Here is a 23988-nt window from a genome sequence, read left to right as displayed (position 1 = left end):
TGTGCTTGTCTCACAGTCTCTGTGTTAGAGCCCTAACCAGTAAGGTGAGGGAGCCCAGGCACAGCCTGATTACATCAGTGTTTCTCTCTTAGGGCCTTCTGAACACAAGTCTTTGTGGGTTTTGGTTCCTCCATTGCTACTAGTCCTTCAGCTCCCTCTTACTGGCTATATGTCTTTAGGCAAATTGGAGAGTCTCACTGAGCTTGGTTTTGTAGTCCATAAAATATACATAATAATAGTACTTACTCATAGCGTTATATGAAATAATCCATGTAAAGTGGTCATGCAAAAATTTATAAAGAGTAATCTTTTATGGTGGACCAATCAGCAGTGAAGGAGAGACTACTTCTAGAAAAAAATATTAATCCAAACAGGAGAGGTTAGGGAAGGAAAATGACTGAATGAATCTTAATATATTATCAAAGTCAATGTCAAATGGCATTCCAAATAAATGCATTTTATATATTATGGAAACTTAACTCTTAAGTGTTAATATCTTTAATCTTTATAAATAGAGTGGTTAAATAGTCAACTAGTAACATGATTTAACTATGAAACCAGATGCTCCAGTGTTGACATACTCAAAACCTGCCAGTTGCCTTGAATAAGAAGTTTGATTTAGTAGAGATACTTGTATTTGATAGGGGAGAGACTTGGAGGGTAGAGGGAGTGGGTACATATAACCTTCTGTACTATAAGCATAAATAATAGGAATCTAACTCTACTTTGATCTGATCTGGGGATTCTGTTATGAAATGCTGGACTCCTTGTTACCCTGGATGATCTTTACCTGGGGCTGTGGATTTTATACTGAGAGTTGCTATACTGATTCTTATCTTACTTATTCTGGAGATAGATAAAGGTATGAGAACTGATTGATGCTAGGGTTGACCTTGTGAGGAACCAATTACCATATTAAAGTCCTACAGAAACGGTCCCCCATATCTAAGCTCATACTAATTTCTCTGTTGTATAAGGAATAACTGGGGAATAGAAAATATACTATAATAAAGAGGTTTCATTATGGCAAATTTGAGCACAAGGTCTATGAAAGGGACCTATTCTAAGGCCTGACCAAATGGAGGATCCAGCTGTGAATGACCCATAAGGAATAGTTCAATATCAGCAGGTAAGTCATGAGGTGAAGAGTAGACAATCATATTTCCTTAGTCCATTCTCCTAAATCAGGAGCTAGCCAACTTTTTCTGTAAAAGTACAGATAAATATATTTGGCTCTTTGGGTCAGTCCTTTGCAACTACTCAGTGCTATCACTATGACATGAAAACAACCATAGGCATATTCAAATGAATAAAATTTGAATTTTATACAATTGTTACATATTACAGTATAATGTCATCTTTAGATTTTTCTTAGCCACTTCAAAGTATAAAAATTATCCTTAGTTTGCAAACTGTATGAAAACCAAATTTGGCTATAGGTTATGATTTGCTGTGCTATGTCCTAAATTATTTCATATCTTCTTTTCCTTCTCAAATTCCAATACCTTCTTCCCCATTCTATTTCACTCATGAAGTAATCAGAACACTCACCACTTCACCACATCTATTCTCTTCCCAGCATCTGTATGCATATATTAGCTTTTACTTCTGTTACTGTAACCATAGAATAATACTAGATCTGTATAACTTATTGTCTGCTCCCACACAGAGAGCCTTTGTCTGTTTTGTTCACTCATGTTCACCCAGTATCCAAAATAGTGTTTAGCACAAAATTGCTTATCAAATATTTGAGTTAACACTGGCTACCAGACCAAGTCAGAGGTTTAAGTAGTTTTTCTCCAGTTACTTACCTCCCTTTCCAAGAGTAAGTTGGAGATCTCTTGATCACCCTAAGTGGAACTTTTCAAATTTCTATTCTATTCTGTCATTTGGTTGTAACTGATTAGATTGATTTAAAAAACTACCAATGTGTTTTTGAAAAATACTGCCATGTCTTATGCAGGAGGCTGAGGCAAGAGGATGGCAAGTTTAAGGCCAACCTGGGCAATTTAGTGAGACTCTCTCAAAAAATGAAAAGGACTGGGGATGTAGCTCAGTGGTAGAACACCCCTGATTCAATCCCCGATACAGGGAGGAAAATGAAAAATACTGCAGTACCTCCTTCTAATTGCAAGCCCTTATTGTGTACACAGAGCTTTGCATCAGCTTTCTAATGCCTTATTCTTATATAAGAATAGACAGCCAGTGATCTCGACATTTAAGAAAAGCTCTCAACTCAAAAGACAGAAACAAAGACTGAAAAACTCACATAGACAATTAAAGAAGCAAAAGAAAATATTAAAAATATTCTCAGAGAAATAAGATATTACATCCCCAAGTAGAACAGAATGCTATTTAAAGTCACAGGGAAAGATAGGCATGGTACAGAATGCCTGTAATCCTAGTATCTTCAAAGGGTGAGTCAGGAGGATCATGAGTTCAAAGCCAGCCTCAGCAATGTCGAGGCACTAAGCAACTCAGTGAGATCCTGCCTCTAAATAAAATACAAAATAAGGCTGGGGATGTGGCTCAGTGGCCAAATGCCCCTGAGTTCAATCCCTGCTAAACACCCCCCACCCAGCCCAAAAGTTGCAGAGAAGTGGACAAGAAAGTGCTGCCCTGGAAGATATTATGCTAAGTGAAATAAGCCAGGCACAGAAAGACAAATACTATATGACCCACTTACGTATAGAATATAAAACAATCAAATTCATAGAATGAGAATAGAAAGGTGGCTACCAGAGGCTGGGGGTTAAAGGAAATAGGGAGATGTTGGTCAAGGGTACAGTAAACAGAAGGAATAAGTTTTTTGAGATATGGCAACTATAGCTAATAATATTGTATTCTGAAACTGCCAAGTAAATTTCAAATTTTCTCACCACACACAAAAAAACCTATTTTTTGTGCATTTGAGATGTTGGATATGGTAATCTTGGTAAATAATTCCACATTGTATACACAGATTGTGACATCATTTTGTACCCCATAAATACGTAAAATCTGTTGATTTGTAAGAAAATGTTTAAAAATTAAAAGGAAATTAGACAAAGTACTTTAGTATATTTAAAATATGATAATAGAAATTTAAAAATTAGGGGCTGGGGATGTGCTCAAGTGGTAGCGCGCTTGCCTGGCATGCGTGCGGCCCGGGTTCAATCCTCAGCACCACATACAAACAAAGATGTTGTGTCCGCCGAAAAATGAAAAAAAAAATATAAATATTAAAAAAAATTCTCTCTCTCTCTCTTTAAAAAAAAAAAAAAAGAAAGAAATTTAAAAATTAGGGCTGGGGATGTGGCTCAAGCGGTAGCGCGCTTCGCCTGGCATGCATGCAGCCCAGGTTCAATCCTCAGCACCACATACAAAGATGTTGTGTCCACTGAAAACTAAAAAAAATATTAAAATTCAAAAAAAATTAAAAATTAAAAAGAAGAGTTGGAAGGTAAAAAAATGGGGAAGACAGAGTAAAAGTTTCCTAGAACAAAAGCTGTGCAGTAGGTGTAGAGAATAACCAGTCTGGAATGGAGGATTACAGACTCCAGGAAGGTTGACTCCAATTTAAGAAATGAATGGATAAAGGTTGAATGTGTAGTTCAAAAGTTGAGCGCTTTTGGGCTGGGGATGCGGCTCAAGCGGTAGCGCGCTCGCCTGGCATGCATGCAGCCCGGGTTCGATCCTCAGCACCACATACAAACAAAGATGTTGTGTCCGCCAAATACTAAAAAATAAATATTAAAAAAAAAAAGCACCAAAAAAAAAAAGTTGAGCATTTGCCTAGCATGCTCAAGGCCTTGAGTTCAATGTCCAGCACCTCAAAATAAATAAATGAACAGACTATTTGATTTGTTTGAATGTTTTCAGAGACTTTGGGATAGATTAATTATAGATACTTGAATGTCAGGTACCTAAGAAAGTTTGAATGGAGTAGTAGGCAATGGCTAACGTCAAAGAAAGGAAATATAATCATATACCTTTGCTGATAAGATTAATTATAAATAATGTGTACATTTTTGTAATAAAATAATGGTTATTTGCCTAAATAGGGTAATATAGATACATTGAGGGGTAGAGGATGCAGAAACAATATGTATTTATAAGAAGGTTATAGAGGGGGCTGGGGTTATGGCTCAGCAACAGAGCACTCGCCTAGTGCTCTACTGTGAAGAGAGTGAAGCCCTGGGTTCAATATGAAGCCTTGAATGTGAAGGCCTGGCTTCAATCCTCAGCACCACATAAAAATAAATAAATAAAGGTATTGTGTCCAACTACAACTAAAAAGTAAATATTTTAAAAAGAGAAAAAAGAAGAAGGTTATAGAGGGGCTGGGGCTGTAGCTCAGTGGTAGAGCACTTTCCTAGCATATATGAGGTACTGGGTTCGATTCTCAGCACCACATAAAAATAAACAAATAAAATAAGGCATTCTATCTATCTACAACTACAAAAAAATTTTTTTTTAAAGGTTAGAGTATAAACTCATTGCCTATAGCAAGAAATAAAATGATGGCCCAAATTGAAAAATTAATAACTAGTGGGCTGGGGATATGGCTCAAGCAGTAGCGTGCTCGCCTGGCATGCGCGGGGTGCTAGGTTCGATCCTCAGCACCACATAAAAAAAATAAAGATGTTGTATCCTCCGAAAACTAAAAAATATTAAAAAATTCTCTCTTTAAAAAAAGAAAAAAAGAAATAGTTATATAAAAATAACCAGTATAAGCATGCTATTTAGAAATATGAAAATAAATCCGACAGATGACCAAAAGATTAAAAATATATTATCTCTAGGGTGTAGAAATTAAGAGTGTAGAAGGCTGACAGGACTTGGTGTTTTTCCTTGTAAGACCAGTGATCCTATTTGATTTTTTTAAATGTAATATGTTGATAAAAATGAATATGATTAATGTAGTATTTATTTGAAAATATTAGTAGTAAAGAATGAGGGACAGTTCTCATAAGTATTGTAAGACACTGGAAAACCAAAATTGATTTAGTTCCCCTCTTAAACTACAAAATATCTTGTGGCCTGAGTGCCTGCCTAGCATGTGTGAGGCATTGAGTTTGATTCTCAGCACTACATGAAAATAAATATTAATATGGTGATTACGTGAATTAAAAAAAAAATATCTTGCTACTCTGGTACCGACCATATAAACTGTGTTGCTTTGTTATTTCAAGGGCCCAACTAACTTGTTGGCAGTGGTAGCACCAAGACTTCTAGAACCAGAGATAATATTATGGTCCCATTCATTGTTATTATAGTAGGCATGAGCAAGTGATCACATAGTGTTGCATACTAAAATGGCTGTACAGACAACCAAGGGCAGAAAACCTCAGTAAAGGGGGCTGAGAAGGAGAAAATATCCTGACATAAGAAGGCTCATCTAGGACATTCCCAGGGTATGCTAAGAAATAGCTGGAAGGACTTTTGTGTGTGTGTGTGCACAACCTTCTGTATCTACTGGAAGCACAAAGGAAATCATCATCATTGATGCTGTGTAAGATTCTATTTGTTCTCCTGGACTGCTGTAGCTTGGTCAAGTGCTGAATAAATCAGAGACGATGGGGTGGAGGAATAAGAAAGAAGGGGTCATGCAGAGAGTTCCAATTAATCACTGAAGGGGAATAGATAGGGAGCTACAGATAACTGGCATAGTCTTGGTCCCAGATACATTTGTCCCAGATACATATACTGTCACTTCTTCCTAATCTTCTGACTCCCTCACTTAAATTCAGAAAAGGTTCCTCTTCTGTATCTAACCATCCCCCACCAGGGGATTTTTCAGGCCTCATGGAGAAGAGGACCCAGACTAGGTGGAAGGGTACACCTGAATTGCATCACTCAAGAGGAATAGAGTAGGAAATCTAGTTACAAGAAAGCAAAGAAAAGAGCAGGGAGAAGAGTGGTTAGTCCAGCCTCACTTTTAGAAAGAACAACTCCAAAGTGATTCAGGTTCTAGGAAGACCATAGGTCAGAAATCTTTCTTCTCCACTGCCTACTATGGTGCCCACGATCCAGATGCCACACCTCAGTCTCTTACAGTCAGAAACAAATCAAGCAAGGATTCAAGTAGGTGCCTGGTATTTTTCTTTGAAGCCAATTAGAAGAGCTTATTTCATTCCCTTTTCTCCTTTACCTGGTTCACACATTTATTGCTGTTTGCTCCAAGAGTTCACAATATTTTGGACAAGGTGAGGGTTATAAGGGGAGATAGGAAAGCATAATTTTATCATAATGGGGTAAATCAGGAAAGATATTTATATCAACACAGAAGAGAATACATTTGTCAAGGAAAGCTTTCTGCCCTAGAAGACCCCTGACCTAAAGGAAAGTTACTGAATTATAAGCAGGGCAGAAAGAGGAACCAACCCTTCCACTTCTGATGAGTCACTTGAAATTACATTCATTTTTTGCCAAACATGTACTTCTCTCAAACCCTCAGCTCTACCTTTCCCTCCCTGATACTCTTCTACTTACATCAGCCTGAATCTTCAGTCAGCCTGTAATCAGGCAGCAATCTTATAGTCATACTCCACTAATGGCAGCCACATTGTATATTCTAGAACAGGGCTGCCTAAAAAAATATAAAAATTTTAGTAGCCACATTTAAGAAGTAAAAAAGTGAAATTAATAGTATATTTTATTTAATCCACTATATCCAAAACATTTAAATTTTACTTTTTTTTCCTTTGGTACTGGAGATTGAACTCGGGGGCACTCAACCATTGAGCCACATCCCCAGCCCTATTTTGTATTTTATTTAGAGACAGGGTCTGAGTTGCTTAGTGCTTCACCATTGCTGAAGCTGGCTTTGAACTTGCAATCCTTCTGCCTCAGCCTCCAGAGCCACTGGGATTACAGCTGTGCCTAGCAAATTTAGTCAATATTTTAAAATTAGATATTTTACATTTTTTGTATGCTATATCTTTGAAACCAGTGTATGTTTGACATTTTTAGTATAGCTCAATTCAGACTTGCCACATTTCAAATGCTCAGTGCAACTCTAAATGCTGTCTTGGACAGGGCAGCTGTCCAGATTGAGAGTATTTGATGTTTCTCCACTAAAAAGATGGAAGCCAGATGGGCATGGTGGAGAGAAGCCTGGGCAACATAAGAAACCCCCATCTCAAACACACACACACACAACAGATGAAGCCCCTCAGATGCAGGCAGTAAGGTATATTTCCTGTAAACCTCTGTACCCCTATCAAGGCCTTGAAAACAATTTTTAAGGAAGAAGTCTTATGAAGTTTCAGCAAAGAGTGAGCACTCCATTTTTTAGATACCAGTCCTAGACAACCCTAAACTGATGCCAAATTTGCAGCTAAATCAGCTTTTAGCAATCAGATCCACAGTGCCTCACCATTACATCTAACCCAGACTGTCTCCAGGTTTTCTCTGGCCAGCAAAACACCCACTGCAAAGACTTGAGAGTTCACCAGTGTGACAGTATCTTCACAGGAAATTGGTAAGAAAGCAACTAGCCCAGCTGATCTGGCTCTGATTGGGGTTTGGTGTCTTTTGCCATTTGGGACCCAAAATGGCTAAATACATGTGGTGCAGTAACTGAAAGCTTGTGTTGGAGTCTGGCCTAGAAGCAACAAGAATCACATGGGAGGAAAATATTCAGAAAATTTTACCTGTTGAAACATTTTCACAAACTAGAAAGGACCACTTTTTTAAAAATTTGTTCTAATTAGTTATACATGACAATAGAATGTATTTTAACACATTGTACACAAATGGAGCACAACTTCTCACTCCTCTGGCTATACATGGTGCAGAGTCACACCAGTAGTGTAATCATATGTATATATAGGGTAATAATGTCTGTCTCTTTCTACCGTCCTTCCCATCCCCACAGCCCCAACCCTCCTCTCACTCCCCTCTGCACAATCCAAAGTTGCTTCATTCTTCCCTACCCATCCCATGGATCATCATCCACTTACCAGAGAAAACATTCAGCCTTTGTTTTGGGGGGGGATTGGCTTATTTCACTTAGCATGATATTCTCTAATGAAAGGACCACTTTTAAAATCTATTTAGAGAAAAAAAAAGGGGGGGGGTATCACGGGAGTAGATTTTGAAATTCATAGTTCAATTTCCTTAGGATGAACAAATAAACAAAGACCCAGAAAAGGGAAGTGATTTGCCCAATGTCATTCAGCAAATCCTTCATTCCTTCCACTACCTCCTCAGTCTCCATTAACTGAAAAATATTTTTAAATATTTATTTTTTAGAAGTAGTTGGACACAATACCTTTGTTTTATTTTTATGTGGTTCTAAGGATTGAATCCAGGGCCTCTCGCACGTGCTAAACGATCGCTCTACCGATGAGCCACAATTCCAGCCCCCTGAAAAATATTTTAATGGGAGACACTGTGCCACCTCTAGGGTGCTTCTAAAATATCTGCTGAGGATGATGTGCCCTGAGGAACTGGGTCAGCACTATCCCATCTCGGACTTAGCGGTCAGATGCCTAGGATAGGCAAGTTCTCACCGGTGCGCAGCGCCCGGATTCCCCACCTCCTTGGAATCCTGGGCGGAGGATGCTGCTGCCCAGCCCAGCCCTGCCGCTGTGACCCACTTCCTAAATGCAGGCTGGAACAAGGCGGTCAGCCAGAAGCGAGGCCACACCCACTAGAGCAGCTAACAAAGGCTGTTAGAAATCTGGCAGGCAGTGGTGTCCCGGAGGCTCCCGGGAGGCAGGTTAGTACCCGAAGTGCAGGAGACGACTCCTTAACATTCCGACTGGGGTGGGCTTCCGGAAAAAGAATGCTCGGCCCAGACCCAGCCTGGTTTCCGCGCTTGGCACCCGGCAGGCCGCGCCAGCCAGAATGAGCCTCTGCCCCAGCAATTCCTGGAGCTTCGGCTCACCCCGGCCTCCCCTGGATGGCAACGAAGGCTCCGACCCCGCACCCCCTCAGACACTGGAGCTTAATGGGGTCTCCCTGAGTAAAAGAACTTTCCAGCGCACCGGCAGCTCGACCAGCCCCCGCTGCTTCTGCTCCCAGGAAGATGTCCGAGCGCCCAGACTGCAACCCCAGCGCGAACCCTTTCCGTCCGGGGACAGAGCGTTGGCCCACCCCGCGTAGAGTTCGTACAGCCTCCGGGCCTTTCCGCACAGGGAACAGTTTCCGGGGCGGATGCATTTTACAGCTGACCCGGCGCGGCTGATGACGTGAAGTCCCAGACGGAAGTGCGGGCGGAGGATCCCGAGCCGGATTCCGTGCCGGATTCCCAGCCGGGAGTAGGTCTCCGGCCTCCGGGCTGCCGGCTGGCTGGGCGGCGGTGATGGCGACTCTATGGGGAGGTCTCCTTCGACTTGGTTCCATGCTCAGTCTGTCCTGCCTGGCGCTCTCAGTACTGCTGCTGGTACAGCTGACAGACGCCGCCAAGGTGAGTCCCGCCCAGCCTTTGCTCCTGACAGGAGCTCCTCCCCTACTTCTGGCCTTGCGGAAACTGGGTCTGCCTACCTGCTCTCTACCCGAGCCCTCTCCCAGCGCTGACAGCCATGCTCCTAGCTTCACAGCCCTGGCAGCACTCAACCCCACTCTTTACTGCCCGGTAGCACTCCTGCCCTCAGTCCTGACAGCCTGGCAATCGCCGCCCCCACACCCAGTCCTGACAGCTACTCTTCCACGTTTTGACATTTCCCTCCCCCGCTCAGACAGCGTCCATCTCAAACTTTACAACCTTTCCAAGAATCTTTAACTCTCCACTGCTCTGATACCTTACCCCCTACCCTCCACCAGCCTCAGCCCCCGTGTTCTCCAAACCAAATGATAGGAAGCTCCTCCCTTACAGAAGTTTTTCCTATTAGGAACTAACTCCCCTGAACTCATTCCTAAACAGATTCCCTTCCTATCATGGAAACTAATCTTTCCTGGTAGCCTCCCTTAGTAGCAGGACCTACAGAGTATCTCTCACCAGCTTAATAGTCTCATTTCTCCCTCTCAAGGACCTCTTAGCTTCTTTCTTGCCTTCTCTCTTTCTTATAATTTAGTGGAAAAGGAATGAGACAAACCACAGGAAAGGTGAGATTATGGCCTTTCCCCAAGTTTTTTTTCCTTCTTTCTTTCTTTTTACTTTTCTTTTTCTTTTTCTCTTTCTTTTCTTTTCGGTTTTTTTTTTTTTTTTTTTTTGGAGGGGGTACCAGAGATTGAACTCAGGGGCACTCAACTACTAAACCACATCCCCAGCCCAGTTTCATGTTTTATTAGAGACAGGGTCTCACTGAGTTGCTTAGTGCCTTGCCGTTACTGAGGCTGGCTTTGAACTGGGGATCCACCTGTCTCAGCCTGTCCTGGTCTCATACATACTTGTTTTTCTTCTTTGATGAGCTAAATCATTTGGGGGCAAAAATAAAGACTTCACATTAGTGTGATGGGAAAACAGAAAGCCATTGCATTTTTAAATAGGAGCTTAAATCTATAATATCCTTTTTATTCTTTTTAGTTATACACAACAGTAGAGAGATCTATAATATCTTTAAACACAGGGATTAAGATAGATTACAGGCAGGTAGATGTTTTTGAAAAGGAGTTCTTTTTGAAATTCTTTCTGACCTCCCACCAGAAACAGAGACAGCAGCAAGTCTCTTGACTTTTAAAACTGCATATTGTTCATTATCACTTTATGTAGTATATTGTGGTCATGTATGTGTTAATCTATTCTTAGGGTGTGTCCTAGGGCAGGAACCATGTCTAATGCTTATCTGAATCTACTCATTGAGCCACAAGGTCTGGCACAGAGTAAACACTGAATGGTTGCTGAGTAAGTTTATGAACAGTGAACAGCTCTGCCAGACATAGGGCTGTATGTGGGAGCAATGGGCATGGTCTTCTGGGGACAAATGAGTAATTGTTTTCTCAAATTCCCCTTTACACTTTCTGTCTGTATATGCCTCTTGATTTTTTTTTTTCTTTTTTAATGCTGAGGATTGAACCCAGGGCCTTGTGCATGCAAGGCAAGCACTCTACCAACCGAGCTATATCCTCAGCCCCTGCCTCTTGAATTTTTATTGTTGTTGTTAGAAGTTGTCCTCACTGTCAACCAGAGATTAGTAGCAAAGTTTCCTGGGAAGAGTAGAATAAGCTGATCTCAACTAGAATCAAGCTACTTCCCCTATGTACTTCCTTCTTAGTTATAGCTAAGTGCCTCTAAAAATTCTCTCCTTATAGGATTCAAGCCCAGTCAGTCCATTATATCCATGTCAGTGCCTTTCTACCAAAGGGTGAAAGATGGTAGGCAAAAGAATTGCAACTTTGTTTTTTTGTGATGCTAGGGATCAAATTCAGGAGCTCACTATACTAAACACTTGTTCTACCACTGAGCTAAATTCCCAGCCCTTTTTAAAATTTTTATTTTGAGATAGGATCTTGATGAATTACCCAGGCTATCCTTGAATTTGTAATCCTTCTGCCTCAGCCTCCTGAGATTACAAGCATATAGCTCCCCCATCCTTTTGTAATTAGCATTCTTATTTATAGGCACAACTATTTGTCAACTATATATTTTTCTACTGGCAGGTAGGCAGTGATAACATTAACACAATTTGATTGTTATGTGATTAATAAGTAACAGATCATGTATTACATATTATTTCAAAATAATTTAATGTAATATATAATGATTCATTAGCTTAGCATAAAAGACTTATGGTTTTAAAACTTACATCACTCAAAATTAAAATTTTAAATGAATGGTTTAATAAAATTTGACAGGATGTTTAGCAAAGTGAATATTTGCAGTTTTTAAAATATATGAATGATAAATCATAAATTATACTAGGTTTTCATTTTGGTTACAGAATTTCGAGGATGTTCGATGTAAATGTATCTGTCCTCCCTATAAAGAGAATTCTGGACATATTTATAATAAGAACATATCCCAGAAAGATTGGTAAGTATTCTGGATCACTGAATTACCTGCCACATTTCTTTCTATGGTTGTTACTGTTGGCTCAGAATGTATTTCCAATGTGTCATTTTTCTTTTTAAGTATATCTTTTTTTAAGCAAAGATGTTACATTCTTCTTTATTTGAAAAAGAGTAAGGCTAAGGGGATGATATAAAGCTAAAAGAACACTATAGCCCAAACACCAAACCCTCCACAGGGAAAGTTTTATATGCAGATGGCACTGAGTAGTTTTTTTTTTTTCTTTATTTTTTTCTTTTTAATTGTTGATGGACCTTTATCTTATTTATTTATTTATGTGTGGTGCTGAGAATCGAACCCAGTACTCCTACATGCTAGGCAAGTGCTCTACCACTGAGCCACAATCCAAGCACTGAGTTTTTGGCACCTAAACTACCCATTGTAACCTGCCTATGCGGCACCATTTGGTGAGGGGCCTTTTTCTATCTCACTTTTCAGTGAAAGGTAAGCAAACCTTCATCTGAATTATAATTTGTACAACATCAGTTTTGATAATATTTGGTATTGCCACATAGAAGAGTCTATGTTTAAAAGTGTCAGAGCTCTCAGGAATGATGATGAATGAACTATATATATTAGTTTCCCATTTGGTGTGAGTAATTAGTTTGTATTTTCAGGCAATCAGGCAGACCTATAGTGATTGGAATCCTGACTAGCCAGCCACCAGTAGCCTTTGTTTATCACAGTAAACCTTATAAATGATAGCTTTGTACACACACACACATTTTAGTTGTTTAGTATTTTAGTTGTTGATATATTTTATTTATTTATTTATTTGTGGTGCTGAGAATCAAATCTAGTGTCTCATGCATGCAAGGCAAGCACTCTACCATCCAACCCCAGCCCCAGCCCCAGTGATAACTTTTTCTATATGCTCCATGAAAAAGTTGGGAAACAGATGTGTTATAGTAGGATGGGTGTATGCCTTCCCATAGAATTGTGATGTTCATAGTTTATTGATGTTCATAGGGGTTAGGTATCCAAGGAAAATAGCTCTAAATGCTAGCTATTTTCACAAGAATCTGATTTTATAGCTCAATAATCAGCAAAGGGTCTGAAAGCAAGATTAAATTCTTTCTGTCACAATATTTCAAACTGACTTTGAAAAAGAAAAGCCTGCCTTTGAACATGGTTAGCTTCTCTGATGTCATTGTTTATTCTTCTCATGATGAATGCTTTTAGGTTTAGTCTGTTTGATGTGTTCCTGAGAACTTTTTGTGTTCCACTTTAAAAGGTTTCATATTACAAAGTGATTTGACAATATTATTACAGATTTTGTATCAGCAAGTTACTTTATATAATGCAAAAAAAAACACAACACCCTCAAATAATCATTAAGTTACTTCTATAAATTTTCCAAAGATTCTGAAAATTAACAAGATCAGTTTTGTTATCAGTAAAAGAATATGAATTCGGGTTGCAAATAAACTCACTGTTCAGTGATTTATACCAATCTCTTCACTAACTTTTTGTTATTCCAGGTTCAGATAAAGCCATACGTTGTTCATTCCTGGTTATTAGTCAAAATAGAGCTTTGAAAATAAGCCTTGTTTGAGATTTTTTTTCCTTCCCTTATCCCAATTTCCCTTGCTTCTTTCTTATAGCTTAACCTTTTACTGGAATAGTTTCCCAATTGGCACTGAAATTTTTAACTTGCTTTAGAAAGTAAAACAGGTTGTCATCAATCAGGATGTTGTTGCTTCCTGAGGCCTCCAATATCAATATATCCAGAACATAAAAGAGATGGATGCACAAAGGTACAGATGAAACATGTAGGTCAGGCATTAGATTGATGGGGTCATATGCTAAGTACCCGTTGCCTATTTCTGAAATCAGGAATAGATATTTCATTCTGTGAAGGGTATAGATGAAGTCAGGCTTCCAACCTTTATTCTGGTTTGTGTTTGGGGTGTGGTTCAAAGCTATAATATCTTCCTTTGACACTAGGGGGAACCGTTGCCTAGTTCCCCAAAATAGCTGAACTGCCTCTAGGTTTAACTCTGCTCCTGACTGGTTGGTTTGAATGAACCTCCCTGCTTCTTCAGTCTTGCACAACTGTTGCACAATATCCAACACCTGTTGTTACTATAAAGTATTTGTCCTTCAAAAGAAATACTCAATATTTACTCGGCACTTAGATTCTCAAGTAATTATTAGGTATTGCTGAGGTTTATGAACCTGAAATAGGAAACTTTTATGGTATTACTTATGGAATAGCTTACTCTTATTTGAAATTCTACTAGTGAATATTTAATTTTTTATTACTGTTTGTTAAAATTAATTACTTGTTATGATAACAGCTTTTATCATTTATATCATTTTGTGTTTTCTTTCGAATGCCACATTTCATAGGTAACAGAACACAAAAATGTGCATTTTGATAGGACAAAGAAAAGGAATCAGCTAGAGCATTGAGTGTCCCCAAGAAGAATGGGTGGGGTAGGATAGGTTGCTGTAGTTGAGTTATTGAATAGTTTAAGCCAGAAATGTCTAAGGAAGAGTACCAAAAGGAAAAAAAAAATTGCTCTGTAGCCAGCAGGACAGAAAAACTTTGCCTCCTTTTGATGAAGGTAATCAGAGTGGTAAACTCTTAATAGCTGAGAAAAGTAATAAAAATGTGTGATACCTGCCCTGGACATATAGAACAGACATATATCCCACTAACACAGGCATTTGTAACTGTTAACAATAGCAACTGAAAATAAACCACTACTATGTATGTGTCTTTATTACTTCTTAGACTATAAAATCTTACCAAAATGCTAATATTGAGAGAGGAAATGTTTTCACTTTGCTTTATTTGTTTCTTATGTTCTTTCACTGAGGTAAGTTCAATGATATTTCTGGATTTCAGGAAGTTTTGATCAGTACAAGTACAAAATCAAGCCAGGCTTTAGCAATATTTTATTTGTGTTTTCAGTGATTGCCTTCATGTTGTAGAGCCCATGCCTGTGCGGGGGCCTGATGTAGAAGCATACTGTCTACGCTGTGAATGCAAATATGAGGAAAGAAGCTCTGTTACGATCAAGGTGAAATATACGTGGTCTCTAGACAAGACAGAAAATTTGAACCCCCTTTCCAAAAGGGATAATGGGCCTGCTGTCTGCCTAATTGAGTTGCTTTGTGGTTATCGATATGTTAGATAGATATGTAAAATGGATAGATATATTAAAATATGCTATGTTTAATCATCATATTCCAGAAAGATATCCTAGTTTCTCTGTTGGCCATGTACACCAAAGGCTAGTGGGACAGTAGCATGATTAAGCCCTCCATTCACTAATCTCCCAACCCTTTGAATAAGTTTATACACACACACACACACACACACACACACACACACACATATATAACTCTTTCAGAAATATTAGTTCTAAATTTTAAGATTTCCCTTCTTCAATTCTTATAGGAAATGGAATATACATAACTCTCATCGCTATTTGGATTTCTGATGGGCTCAATTTCTTTATTATAGTTAGGACTAATGGTTGTTTTCTCAAGTTTTTTTTTAATATGGTGCTTACCATTCCTTTCCTCAAAAAAAAAAAAAAAAAAAAGCTTTGATGTAATGGTCAGTCATAATAAGATTTCTGCTATGATAGACCCCACAGGAGAGCTCCTGCTCCAGCAGGGTTTAGTACTACAGAGAAATCCTCACTGTACTTTGTCTTTTTACATAATTTTTGGGCACATATAATTTATGTGCTCAAATTTAAAATTTACTCATCATAAGTGTCAATTATATAAATTTTAATAAACTTAAAACAACTTTTTAAAATATAATTTTAAATCATTCCCATTACCCTAAAGATATCCCTTTTTGCTCATTTATAGTTAATCTTCATTGCTGTCCCCAGTCCCAAACAATCACTTGATCACTATTCTACTTTCTATCAGGATATATCTGAACATGTCATATAAATGGAATTATGTAGTTTATAGTCTTCTGTGACTGCCTTTTTTCATTTAGCATAATGGTTTTTATTTATTCTTATTTTTTAAAATATTTTTATTAGTTTGATGGACTTTTGTTTATTTATTTGCTTATGTGTGGTGCTGAGAATCAAACTCAGTGCCTCACACATGCTAGGCAAGCGCTCTACCACTGAGCCACAACCCCAGCCCATGGTTTTTTTATAAGTTATAGCAAGTATCAGTACTTTATTCTATTTTATTGTTGAAGAGTGTTCCATTTTATTTTAAAAATATATTTTATTTTGATACAGGGTGGGCCTTGCTTAGGGGCTTGCTAAGTTGCACAGGCTGGCTTCGAACTTGGGATCCTCCTGCTTCAGCCTTCCAAGCCACTGGGATTATAGGAGGATGCCACTGCACCTGCCATAGTGTTCCATTTTATGAATATTCATTCCTCAATTGATGGACATTTGGGTTATTTCCAGATTTATACTGTTAGGACTATCTGTGTACATGTCTTTATGTGGATATATGTTTCCCTTTCTCTTGGGTAAATTCCATAAAGTAGTAAGCTTATGTGTAGTTTAACAGTCAACCAGATTGTTTTCCAAAGTGGTTGCACCATTTTACCAGCAGTGTATGATGTTTCTGTTTCTCCACATCCTTGTCAACAATTGCTATTGTCTATTCTATTTTATTATAGCCTTCCTTGTGTGTGTCTCATTTGTGTGGTCAGCACACAAATTAATATCCCAAGAAAATCAGTGGCCTAAAAAGTGTTTCTGTAGACTTAAATTGATCTAAAAGAGTATCTTGTTGAAATTTATCTGAACTACATTTTCTGTTACGATTCCTTTAAATTGTTTTAGCAAGAGTTCTTCTAGGAGACTATGTTCAGGTTAAAAACAACAACAACAACAACAAAAACTGCTATGTTAGCAGTGGTGACAAAGGATTAGTATTAAGTGAAGATGAAGTTTTTGAAGATTCATAAAAAGATCCCAAAGACAAAATGCTTTTTCTCCTTTATCTTAAATAGTACTTTGGTAAAGATTTGAGTTTGTGTCTTATTGGAATCTGGTTGGTATAGAAATCCTATATGCTTGGCAGATAAATCAGTCTTCGCTATGGCTTTACAATTATCATGACAAAATTATGATTTCTTGGCTTGATTAGCAATGTAACTTATTTTCAATTTCGTTTAGGTTACCATTATAATTTATCTCTCTATTTTGGGGCTTCTACTTCTATACATGGTGTATCTTACCCTGATTGAGCCTATACTGAAGAGACGCCTCTTTGGACACTCACAGTTGATACAAAGCGATGATGATGTTGGGGTAAGTTTCTAGCCTGCCTTAGCTGCTCATAGCCAGTGTCTGTCATCATCTGATGTAAAGTGAAATTAAGCAAATGAATAGGCCAGGTGCAGTTGTACACTCCTGTAATCCCAGCAGCTTGGGGCTAAGACAGTAGGATCACAGGTTTGAGGCCAGCCTCACAACTTAGCAAGACCCTAAGCAATTTAGGGAGATCCTGTCTCAAAATGAAAAAAATTAAAAGGGCTGGGGATGTAGCTCGGTGGTAAAGTGCCCCAGGGTTAAACCCCCAGTAGCAAAAAAAAAAAAAGCATTGCACATGGAAAACATCCTCAATCTGAGACACTAAAGAGAGTTCTAATTTTAGTGTCTATCTCTTTATGAGGAAATCGTTCCGTAAAGCCATAATGTGTTACTTTAAAATGATGACCCATATTCTGTTTGCCTTGAGAAAAGCATCTGATACAGTTTTCTTCCCAAGTTCCTGCCTGAAACACTTTTCCTATTAGTATCACCAAATATTTTAGAAGGCAAAGAAAATTTGCTAATGGAAGCCATGAAGACACAGCATTCTTTTCTTATTGAAATATAAGTTGATGACTTTCTGAGGTTTTATGTTTTCCTCTTGTTTTTTTTTTTCAATATTTGTTTTTTAGTTTTAGTTGGACACAATATCTTTATTTTATATTTATGTGGTGCTGAGATCGAACTCAGTGCCTCAAACATGCACTATACCACTGAACCACAACCCCATCCCTCCTCCTGCTTTTTAAAAAAAAATTCAGATCCTCCTTCAGTCTTTTTTTTTTAATTGTAGTTGAACACAATACCTTTATATTTTTTTGTTTTTATGTGGTGCTTAGGATCAAACTCAGGGCCTTGCATGTGCTAGGCAAGCACTGTACCACTGAGCCACAACCCCAGCCCTCCTCCTTCTGTCTCTAAAACACATTTATATTTGTACGAATAGTTGGCATAATCAGTATATAAATTGATGAATTGTTTCCTTTTCATTTTAACATTACTTAATTTAAAAGTATCTAGATATTGATTTTGTCCATAGCTTGATATTCAGTATAGTTTAGAGAATTGTATTGTTTGATTTATCATTATCCTGTTTGGGATTATTCTTTAATTTTCCACTATTTTATTATTATATATAATTAGAAATTACTTTTTTGGGCTGGGATTGTGTCTCAATGGTGTGTCTCAAATATATGGGGCACTGGGTTCGATCCTCAGCACCACACAAATAAATAAAATAGAAATAGTGTCCCTCTATGACTAAAAATTTTAAATGTTTTAAAAAAGAAATAGGAATGGTGGCAGTGTAATCCCAGCTTCTCTGGAAGCTGAAGCAGGAGGATTACAAGTTTGAGGCCAGCCTCAACAATGGTCTTAAAAATTAATTAATTAATTAATTAATTATACAAACAAATGGGCTGGGAATGTAGCTCAGTGGTCGAGTGCCTTGGATTCAATCTCCAGTACTATAAAACAAACAAACAAACAAAGCAAGAACAACAACAAAAGAAATTATGGACTGGGGTTGTAGCTCAGCAGTAGTGCACTCGCCTAGCACATACAAGGCCCTGGGTTCGATCCTCAGCACCACATAAAAACAAATAAAGGTATTGTGTCTAACTACAACTAAAAAATAAATATTAAAAAAATAATAAAAGAAATTACTTTTTCAATTGAAATATTTTATTGGACTATGTTCCTGAAAGAGATAAAATTCTTTATAGTTTTAACAATCAATTCTAAAAGCCAAGCCTGAGTGAGCTTGCCAACCAGTCAAGAGTTCTTTTACTCTGGAATGCCTTTGTGGACCTGTTGGTAAAAGCTAGGAAAGGAGACCCTGGCTAGATTATTTGAGTTGTAACTATAAACAGAGCCTGCTTTTTTTTTTTTTTTTAGAGAGAGAGAGAGAGAATTTTTTAATATTTATTTTTAATTTTTGGTGGACACAACATCTTTATTTTATTTTTATGTGGTGCTGAGGATCGAACCCAGCGTCCCGTGCATGCCAGGCAAGCGTGCTACCACTTGAGCCACATCCCCAGCCCCCAGAGCCTGCGTTTTGAACAATAAACTATTGTCTCATGAGTATCAATTATAAATACTTAGCTTATTTGGGCAAGATTTATTTATTTATTTATTTTTGGCAAGAATTTTCATAAAAGCACTTCTCTTTACCTCTTTTTCCCTTGCTGTTTTTATTCGACCAACATATAATGAAATAATGAGTTAAATATTCTGTTCTTCTTACTAGGGATAAAGAGATGAATAAAATAAAAAGATGTAAATGAAATGACTATAGTGGTTTCTCCATTTTATTTTTTATTTTTTTATTTTTTTTGAGAGAGAATTTTTTTAATATTTACTTTTGAGTTTTCAGTGGACACAACATCTTTATTTAATTTTTATGTGGTGCTGAGGATCGAACCCAGTGCCCCGCGCATGCCAGGCAAGCGCATTACCACTTGAGCCACATCCCCAGCCCTCCATTTTATTTTTAATATAAGAAACACATATTTACTGTAAAAGAATTCCAGGAAGAGATTGACAGGCTGGGATAAAAGACTAGAGATCTGATGTGGTCAAAACCTAGGCATAGTGATGGAACTAATACAGGGAAAGCTGGAAAAACAGATGTTGTATGTTAGAAACTAATATTAGAGCCTCTTATACTATTTCCATGTTTAGGGTTTCTCAATACTGGCTAGCTATCTAGGGTCGAACAATTCTTTGTTGTGAAAGGATATCCTGTTTATTGTGAGATGTTCAGCAGCATCCCTAACTTCTATCTACTAAATGCTAGAAGATTAATGCTGCATGATTGCTATTCCAGTCACGGCAATCAAAAATGTTCACAGGCATTGCTAAATGTCCCTGGGTAAGGAGCAAAATCACACCCAATTAATTGGAGAATATTGTCACTGAGAGGCCTGGCTGACCCTTGGATACCTGTTAAACTAATTCTCGAAAGGGAGAGGTTTTCTGACCAGAGCTATGAATTTATGGCAACTCCACACACAAAAAAGTTAAATTCCTATAATTGTTAGACTCAAGATATAAGTTTTTCCTTATTTATATACTTTTAAGAATGCTTTTTAAAAATTCTTAGTTTTCATTTTTGTTCAGTGTAAAACATTTTAAAGCAAATAAAAGTACAAATAGTTAAGAAGCTCATTGCAAGTAGTCATAATATTTACTGTATCATATATCCATGACACATCATCACTATTATCAAAGCATTACATTAAAACATGTTTTGTATTTATTGTAATTTTATCAGGTGTAAAAAGAACAAACATAGGAAAAAGATAAATCTCCTGTATTTGCATTCTCTCAGCATCTATGACCACGAGCAGCTAGTTCAATCTTGTTCTGATAGGTGGAGAGCAGAACAAAAGGATTAACTAGTTTGTTTAGTCTTTTGAATATGTTCCTTAAGAAGATTTTTCTCCCCTTACCATGAAGAGTAGAAAACATGAATGTGAAACTGCAGGGTGCTCTTCTGATAAAGTACATCCTTCTTCCCAGCCTTGTTTGTGTTAAAACAAGCCAATGGTAATAATATTTGATATACAAGTTCATTGAAACACCATATTCCTATAGTGTCATTTTAATCTACCTGAATAAAATATATGTATTGAGAAGATCTAACATCAAATCAAGTTAATTAGGCAAGCTAAATTTTAGTGTTTATGCTAATTTGTTAAATGACCTTGGATGAGTTTATTTCCAAATGGGGAATCAAGTAAACCTATAAGTTTAGCCTTCCTCTGTGTTTACCTTCTTTTTTTAAACTGAAAAAATTTGGACGTTATAGGATTGTCTTTATTATTTTCATTTGTAAGATTAAAAATAAAAAATAAATGGGATTTGCACAAGCCATTACCTTTAAGTGAAAAGTAAATGATATTTGGATAAAGAGGCAAGGAAAGCCAGGTTCGGTGGCCCACACCTGTAATCCCAGTGGCTTGGGAGGCTGAGACCAGAAGATCACAGGTTCAAAGCCAGCCTCAAACTATGAGGCACTAAGCAACTCAGTGAGACTAACTCTAAATAAAATACAAAATAGGGTTGTAGATGTGGCTCAGTGGTTGAGTTTCCTTGAGTTCAATCCCCAGTACCAAAAAAAAAAAAAAAAAAAAAAAAAGGCAAGGAAAGATTCTTTTTATAGAAAACTCTTTGAGCATGTAGACATGGTTTAAATGTTGTGCTATGAAAACAAGACCAGGTATCATAACACCATATGTGGTTATTCATAGCTTTTCAAATACTTGCTGACTTCTGCCCTAGATATATAATATAGCTTTTTAGACATGCATAGCAGAACAATGTTGTTTCTTTCCTTGAGGCAAAACTTAGTTTTAAGAGGTCTGAATTGTGACTTGCTTGCATCTTGTGTTGGAATATTTAGAAACTTTGCTAATAGGAGTTTCAGGAAAAAGAGATCAAGGAAAAGGCAAAACAAAAACAATAAATTACTATTGAATGCTTTTTGTCATTTAGGCAGCTGTGTTTATATCTCATTCATAGGTAGATTAACATGGTGGTTTCCTGTGTAATGACTACAAACATTCAGTTGCATTAGTTTACTTTGGCTAGGAAAGGTTGGTTTTCTACAGATATCAGGGTAACCCTTTAATATCTCTTTCGTAAGACAGTAACTAACATGGAAGCCATTGGGTGCTCAGCAATGAAAAATTCAAGTCTTTGTAGAATAGAGATGCTGAAGTAAATCAATCCTCATATTCCTTGGAAATAGAAAGAAATCATAGCACTTGATTTCTTTTCATTACAGGGTAGAGAAGGGGGAAATGAGAAAACTTTTGAAAACTACCCATTTAGTTTGTATTAAGAGTATAAGGAGAGCTGGGGATGTGGCTCAAGCGGTAGTGCGCTCTCCTGGCATGCGCGGGGCGCTGGGTTCGATCCTCAGCACCACATAAAAATTAAATAAAGATGTTGTGTCCACTGAAAACTAAAAAATAAATATTTAAAAAAAAGAGTATAAGGAGAGATTAAAACCAATCAAGATAAGATCCTGTCAACTTATCTGCCATGGCAAATGCAGCCCCAAGCAGGCAAATAAATAATTTTAATATAATGGGAGTCAGGAAATTTAAAGATATATTTCCTCTGTCACAGATATTTTTATAGTATTAATTAAAGCAAGGAAAGCCCTTCATTCTATGTAACAGAGATATGGATATGAAAATAGACTTCCTTTGCCCTACTAATCAAGGAAGACTTCTCTTTAACAAGAATGACCATTGTGGGCTTGGGTTGTGGCTCAATGGTAGAGCACTCTCCTAGCATGGGAGAGGCACTGAGTTTGATTCTCAGCACCACATAAAAAGATAAATAAATAAAGGTATTATGCCCATCTACAACTGAAAAATACTAAAAAAAAAAAAAAAAAAAAAAAGACCATTGTATTTGCCTTGGTCTCTGCTTCTTAAGGGAAATGTCTTTGGAAAATGTGACCCATGGAAATGTTTCACAAATATCCTTCTCACTTATATCTCCTAAACCACCTATTTCCATAGATTTCATCCTTCTTCTGCATAGAAGTGTATAGTCACACAGCTCTAATGTGTGCAGCTTTGAACTAGGACTGGTATTCTATTGAAAAATTTACCTGTTCCCATCTCTGTGGCTAGCTAACTGCTGTTTTGTGTATATTTTACACTGGTCTTGTCATCTCTGATGTTCTCTGTCTGGACTTGCAGGATCACCAGCCTTTTGCAAATGCCCATGATGTGCTGGCCCGCTCCCGCAGTCGAGCCAATGTTCTAAACAAGGTGGAATATGCCCAGCAGCGTTGGAAGCTTCAAGTACAAGAGCAGCGAAAATCTGTCTTTGACCGACATGTTGTCCTCAGCTAATTGGAAATTGAATGCAAGGTAACTAGAAAGACACAAGGCAGACAACTGAAAAGAATTGACTGAGGTTTCCTGGGTTTTGTTTTAATACCCTGTTGTTTTCACCGATTCTTGCTGGAAGACTCAAAATTGGAAGCAAAAACATGCTTAGTATTTTTTTCTGGTTAACATATTAATGGAGACATTTTTAAAAGCACACAGTTTGGAGTCAGTCAATAAGCCTTTTCCTACTTTGACTTTTACTAATAAAATTATATCTGCCTATAAATTATCTTGAAGTCCTTTACCTAAAATAAGCACTCTCTTTTTCACCATATAGTTTTAACTTGATTTTCAAGATAATTTTTTGGTGTTCTTTGTTTTTATTATTGTTTTTGTTTTTTTGGCGGGAGAGGGGAGGGATACGTGGGAAGTGCTTGACCCAACTTTTCTCAAGTTACTTTACAAATAAACTTTTGTAAATAGACCTTACCTTCTATTTTCAAATTTCATGAATATTTTCCAGTGTAGTTGGCCTCATCAAAGTGCTGACTTACCCGTTTGACTTTTGCACTGACTGTATTAATCTTGGTCTTTGGTTGGCCTGTGGCTTCATTTTATGGTAAATTGGATCTGAAATGCCTGGCAGCTCTTCACAAAAATGCAGATTTTCTTCCTGTACTGTGATGTCTGATGCAATGCATCCTAGAACAAACTGGCCATTTGCTAGTTTATTCTAATGACTAAACATAGTCTTGGTGTGTGTGGTCTTCCTCATATTCTCCTAGTATTTTTAAGGACAAATCCTAAGGACTTGGACACTTGCAATAAAGAAATTATCTTTTAAACCCAAGCTTCCCTGGAGTGATGACATACTGGTCAGTATTTCTGGTCAGTTGAGAGGCAATGGTTTAAGCTCTAATGTGTGCAGCTTTGA

General features: G+C 37.6%; 1 protein-coding gene across 1 annotated transcript; it reads left to right on the top strand.

Moving 5' to 3' along the window:
- Positions 1–9185: 9185 nt before the first annotated feature.
- On the top strand, positions 9186–23255 carry Tmem9b (TMEM9 domain family member B). The gene is made up of 5 exons (XM_076846847.1): positions 9186–9397; positions 11811–11902; positions 14859–14967; positions 17059–17193; positions 22920–23255. The coding sequence occupies exons 1-5, from the start codon at positions 9293–9295 to the stop codon at positions 23073–23075; spliced, it is 597 nt and encodes a 198-aa protein (XP_076702962.1). The 5' UTR covers positions 9186–9292; the 3' UTR covers positions 23076–23255.
- The last annotated feature ends 733 nt before the right edge of the window (positions 23256–23988 follow it).

The sequence above is a fragment of the Callospermophilus lateralis genome, chromosome 2 (genome assembly GCF_048772815.1).
Source record: "Callospermophilus lateralis isolate mCalLat2 chromosome 2, mCalLat2.hap1, whole genome shotgun sequence".
Lineage (NCBI taxonomy): Eukaryota > Metazoa > Chordata > Mammalia > Rodentia > Sciuridae > Callospermophilus > Callospermophilus lateralis.
The sequence above is the reverse complement of the archived record's forward strand: the minus strand, read 5'-3'. Positions and strand labels throughout refer to the sequence as shown.

Excerpts from the sequence above, each read along its gene's own strand:
- Tmem9b (XM_076846847.1), top strand. The coding sequence starts at position 9,293 with ATGGCGACTCTATGGGGAGGTCTCCTTCGACTTGGTTCCATGCTCAGT. Across the intron at positions 14,968-17,058 it reads GAAGCTCTGTTACGATCAAG|GTTACCATTATAATTTATCT; the intron begins GTGAAATATACG and ends AATTTCGTTTAG. Across the intron at positions 17,194-22,919 it reads AAAGCGATGATGATGTTGGG|GATCACCAGCCTTTTGCAAA; the intron begins GTAAGTTTCTAG and ends CTGGACTTGCAG.